At 42.5% G+C, this 6,000-nt stretch overlaps 1 protein-coding gene across 1 annotated transcript in view; it reads left to right on the top strand.

Annotated features, from left to right (window-relative positions):
• Nucleotides 1-431: 431 nt before the first annotated feature.
• LOC139714267 (polypyrimidine tract-binding protein 1-like) overlaps nucleotides 432-6,000 on the top strand; it is a gene marked incomplete at its 5' end in the record, with an annotated part of 43,576 nt that continues 38,007 nt past the window's right edge. The window contains 4 exon segments of the mRNA XM_071625982.1: nucleotides 432-474; nucleotides 477-503; nucleotides 506-576; nucleotides 5,370-5,594. Of these exon segments, the coding sequence (XP_071482083.1) occupies nucleotides 432-474; nucleotides 477-503; nucleotides 506-576; nucleotides 5,370-5,594 (366 nt within the window).

Genomic DNA, 6,000 nt, shown 5'->3' with positions numbered 1-6,000 from the left:
TAAAGGAAATAGACTCTCCAGCCCTACAGGTGGAAAAATGCACTTTTTGAATGATAATGATGAATGATGGTTATCTGGGGTTTTTTTTCGTTATGTTTTTTTTTACTCATTCAAATGATGAAGCCTAGTTATGATATTGACCTCATTCTATTTCTTCCCCTCCTCCTCCATCTTTTCTCCTCCTCCTCCTTCTCCTCCTCCATCTTTTCTTCTTCTTCCTCCTCCTCCTTCTCCTCCTCCTCCATCTTTTCCTCTTCTTCCTCCTCTCCTCCTCCTCCTCCTCCTCCTCATCCTCCTCCTCTCCCTCCTCCTCCTCCTCCTCTTCCTCCTCCTCCTCCTCCTCCTCCTCCTCTTCTTCTTCCCTCCTCTCCCTCTCCTCCTCCTCTCCTCCTCTCCTCCTCCTCCTCCTCCTCCTCCTCCTCCTCATGCAGGCATTCGTGGAGATGGCAGATGAGGCGACGGCACAGACTCTCATCAACACTACACACACATGCCCAGTCAGGTGCGAGCAGACAGATCTACTGCCAGTTCTCCAACCACAAGGAGCTCAAGACCGACTTTGCCCACACGCAACAGGTGCGCCACCCCCCTCCCCACTCCCAACTCCCCATTCCCTTTCCCCTCTCCCCCACTGCCTCTCTGGCTCCCAGATGAATCTTAGCCCCTCCCATTTTAAAGATTGAATAGTATCAAGAGGAGTGGAAAGACTAAACTGGTGTCTTCATTTGAAGAACAGAGGAAAGGGAAACAGCAAAAGGAGGCTGTGTAAAAAAAAAAAAAAAACAGCAATCATTATAGCAAGTACGTGTGAGATCAGTTAAAAAAAAAAAGAACAATGAGCTGGCATGTACCATAATTCACTCATGCAAAGTCATGCACTCTGGATTTAATTGTATAGAAGACAAGGCAAACCGGATTGAAATGCCTTTTGTAGTTGACTTTATGCATTGTAATGCACAGAGACAAAGAGAATGTGATACACCGAAGGGTTTCTACGAAAGAGGGTTGTGTGTTTGTAGAGTTTAATGTGCAGAGAATACCCCAGGGATAAAGCCTAACAATTCAAGCTAAGCATTTTTGTCACTTAGATACTAGGAGAAAATTAGGCAAAACAAGGCAAAGTTGGTTTTAAAGTTTATGGTGCATTGAATGATGCATCGAAAGAACATGAAAAATCTTCTTTGGTCTTGACACAAAATGTAATTCAGTTTTCCGACCTGAGGTGGTTTTGTGAAATCTCATTTCTATGTCATTGTAAAACTGATATACGTGTAGCTCCTAAAACAGTTTTCCATCTAGTGCAAAATTTATATTGATTCTCTAACGGGATAAAAAGGTAGTACACATGTAATAATGGGTTTCAAGCAGCTTGTAGTTACAGAGGTGTTTTTGGCTCTTATTTTAACTTGTGGTAGACATTCCGAGTTAAAAGTAGGTTGGTAGGTATGTGTAGTGTCATTCATTGAGAGTGGTCTCATGAATACATACAAACATAGTCCTCTCCATTTTGCCTCTTGAGTAATGGGGCTGGTGGTAGTATCCTTTTGATGTGCTTCATCCGCAGAGAAGAAAACACATTCAAATCAACCCTGTATGGTTGTACCTTTCTACAATGGCATGTTATATAATTCTTCCAATTGTTCTGATTTGTATAGAGCATGGATGATGATATAGAGAGATGGTCCTTGTATACTCTGGTGGTATTATGCCCAGAGGAAGATAGGTTTTCATAATTTCTTAGATGCCCCCCACCCAAGTTATGATTTTGAAATGAAAGTCTGCATTTTGGAGATCACAAGTCATACTGACTCTGTGGATTGTACGAGAAAGGCAAAAGAAATATACCAATCTTCAGTGTTAATGTCACTCTCCGTAAGCCTTTAAGTAGAGCGAGCGTAAGAGTAGTGTTCCGGAATGAATCACGTTTTGTAAAGAGCTTTTTCTGCTGATTTCAATAGAGGGAGAGACCCAATGTGTCCTGTAGATTTAGATACATTATCTATTTCTGCAAAAATGAAGAAGCAACAACACATTCATAGATGAGAGCAAAATCCTTTCCCTAACCTTGTTTGTTTTGTTTTGGTTTTTTTTGAGGTACAGCTGTAGGAGAGAGGTTTCCAGGATTTATACAAAATAGCTTTTGTGACGGAATGTATGATCACTTAAAATCCTAGATAGCGGTTTTTGGTCACTTCCACGAACGGGACATGTTGTGGCAAAGCTAACATTTCACCATCACAAAACTTTTTTTTTGGGGGGGGGGGGGATGGTGGCCCTGCTGGGTATTGTGTAAGAGTGTCTCGGTGGATTATGATTGAAATTTTGAATGTGAAGCTTAACAAGGGTTTGAAGAGGCTCTCCAAACAAGGGGGGGGGGGGGGTGACGGAGTTTGCCAAATGGCCCAATCACCTTGTGGGGAATGCGCAAATTCCCGGGAAGGACGTTTGAACAAGAGGGATGAAACCGTTTGGAGGTCTCCAGGTATACTTGTCTTAAAAAAAAAAAGAGAGAGAGAGAGGAAGAAAAGAAAGAAGACGAAGAAGTAGAAGCAGAACAAGAAGGAGAAGAAAAACAATTCTATTCTGTTTTGTCTATAGACTCAGAGTTGAGGCAGACACTACAGCCCTACATGTGGTTATGCAAAGAGCTAGAAATAACCATGTACATCTTTCGAGACAAGCTGCTTCCATTGTTGCAAGCAGACGAGAACTTTAATCTTCTCCATTCAGCATGTCTTTTCTCCTTTTACTTCTTCCTTTCTTGCTTTCATGTAGACACTCTGTATGATTCCTTCACATGCAGATATGTTGTCTCCTCTCCTCTTTGGATCTCTTCTACTTTGTGCATTTGAAAATCGATTCCAACATACTCCTTTATTCTCTGAATAATCCAGAGAACTGTCCATACGAGTAACTAAGTTTCTTTTGACTTCGAATGAGCGAACGGTTGCCTGTGAACTGAACTGGGGGTTTCCTCTGTAAATGGCCGTAACCCTTAACATTTTGGCTGTTACTATCTTTCACACTTTAATTTATGTGTCTGTTCTGCACAAGAAATACAAATTTATTTTTTCATTGACATGACCTGTAACTTAATATTTCTCTCTTGTCTCTTTTCTCCTCGTTCTCTCTCTCTCTCTGCCTGCCTGTCTTTCTTTTATTTTCTATCTCTTATCTTTCTTTCCGTTTCCCTCTCACCTTTTATTTTTTTCTTTCACACTTCCCCTTCCGACCTTCTCTCTTGCAATTTTCCTCCTGACTGAAAATGGATGTTTACGCTTATGTCCCTAAAAATCTGTTGTGTTAAATATGTCTGTTTGTTTGCTTTGTGCTATTTTCATTTTATGTTACCTGCCTTGACCTGTTCATTATTTTTCTTACTATTCTCTCTCTCTTTTCCCTTTCTCTCCCGTACCTCTCCCTTTCATCCTCATTCAATGTGTCAACCTGTCCTTTTATTCTACTTTCATCTTAACCACGCTGTAACTACATGACGTTTCCTTCACCGCTCCTCATTAATTCAACGATTCATTAACTCCTTGTGCTGTTCTTCGTGGCGTATTCCAATGTGCGTATTGTGCGGAATCCCCGTTTGCACGCATGGTCTCACATCTCACGTCGATTCAAATCGGTGAATCAAATCATGCCCCCGCTACACCTGTGTATATTTCAATCCCCTTCGAATGAAATTGCTATCATTATGCTTTTTTTTCCCACGCCGTTTGCCACCCACGCAATCTGGAACCTGTGCCCAAACCTTTTCATCCGTGCACACACACACATGCTCAAAAACTCAACACAACGTACACTGTAATGCCTTGGTATTGTTCGGTTGAACACTAATGTTGCGTATAATATTTCATTTTATCATCCTCTGCTCCGTTATAACCTCACCAACCTTTGCTTTCGCTTGAACGTTTTGATTCATTTTGTTTCTTGTTCTTTCTTTGTTAAAAATGTACTTCATTGGAATCCCCTCCCCTCAATATCTTCTTTTTTTGTGTGTGTCCTATTGTGATGGCATGTGGTTCCTGCGATATCCCGGTTTGTTACGCATGTGTATGCGTGCTGAACCCACTTCTCTCTTCGGCATGCTCTTTCTCAATTCCTGTCGCTTTCTCCGTCTCTCCTGCTCTCTCTTTTCTCGTCTCGCTGCCTTCGCCACCCCGCTCTCACATGACCTGCTCTATTGTGCCACCATGGCCCCTGCATAATATTGACAATTGTCTGGGAAATCCACACAAACGTCTATTTATTTTGTGCTGGGTACGCTCTCAATGCACACAATGGCCACACACTTATGTACCACTCCTTGAATCCCCCGACCCCCATCCCCTTTTTAAAATCACCTCTTTTTTTCTTTCTTTCTTTGCTGGACCTGTGCAACTGGTACTACCATGTTCACCCGCATCGGTTTCGTGCACATTCATTTATCTGTATGGTTTAACATGGATGTTTGTCTTCATGTAACAATTTTGACTGTTGTCCTTTTCTGCTTGCCCTCTGCTCTGTTCGTGGCACTCATGTGAACCATGCTGGTACTAACTAATTGTCTGACGTCTCATGAATAACCTCTCTGTATTCACCCCATCCTTCTTCCATGTTTCATTGACTCTGTTGCATCAACTCTACCCGTTTTGCATGCGTCAACCCTCTTCAAACGCTGTCACACCACGTTAATCAACTTTACCATCACTGCCACAACCAATACACCTACACCGCCACAACCGATACACTTATACATTGTGACACAATAATTGATATACTTACACCACCACAACCTATGCACCCATACCACCACAACCGATACACCCACATCACCACAACCGATACACCCATACCACCACAACCGATACGCCCATACCACCACAACTGATACGCCCACACCACCACAACCGATATGCCCATACCACCACAACCGATACGCCCATACCACCACAACCGATACGCCCATACCACCACAACCGATACGCCCATACCACCACAACCGATACACCCATATCACCACAACCGATACGCCCATACCACCACAACATCCTCCTGTCAACCCACTTCCTGTTCCCACTCATATTTTTGCCGTTCATCACCCCCACATCTATCGCCATTTCGTCTACCAATCATCTCCCCCCCACCCCCGATGAAATTTCTTATGGCCCCTCCTTGTCATCTCTTTCACCTACTTTCATCATCGGTCACTCTCTAAACTGCCCCCCTCCATCGTCTGTTTTTTGTCCCATTCCTGTCACCATCACCCCCCTCCCTCAAAACCTCCTCCGACGTTTGGCTCTCATTCCAAATCTTTGTTTTCAAAAAAACAACAACCAATGTATCCATATACATACATATATATGTTTATATATTCCCAATAGGCTATGGCTGTTCAGGCAGCTCTAGCTGCTGTCCACGCGGTCCTCAATACTTCCTCCTCCTCCGCCTCCTCCTCCTCCTCCTCTGCTCCTTCCTACTCTCACACTGGTAGCGGGGATAACGCCATGTCCTCTGGTCTCGGCGAGTCTCACCATCTCCGTGACTCTCCTCCTCTGCATACCTCGTCGTCCTCGAGTGCTTCTAATCTGGACGCCAGCGCCATCTCTGTTGGTTTCTCTTTTATATATATATTTATGTATATATATATATTTTTCATATCTTTAAAATCTATAGACATATTCATATTTTCTTGTGTATCCTCTTTATATACCTCAAAGTATTTCTTGTGTTTTCATGTATTCTGTTTATCTCATGATACGGATTGGTAGGCGATATATTTCATTCCTGTCATATCTTTCTTTGTGTGTCTCATGACTCAAGTAGGAATACATATTCATATATCAATCAAGCCTTGCCTTGCGAATATATGCCACTTGTTTAATGGTCACTATGAACATTCTTACCTATACAACTAGGATACTTATTCCCCTCTCTCTCCTACTTGGATACTTTCCGTACATACTGAGATCTGATATCTTCATTACATCTAACCCACCATTCACTTAACTTTTA

The sequence above is a fragment of the Diadema antillarum genome, unplaced genomic scaffold (assembly GCF_040938485.1).
Source record: "Diadema antillarum isolate AM-2024a unplaced genomic scaffold, OU_Dant_1.0 seq00002212_RagTag, whole genome shotgun sequence".
NCBI lineage: Eukaryota > Metazoa > Echinodermata > Echinoidea > Diadematoida > Diadematidae > Diadema > Diadema antillarum.
This window is presented reverse-complemented; position numbering and strand designations above follow the sequence as displayed.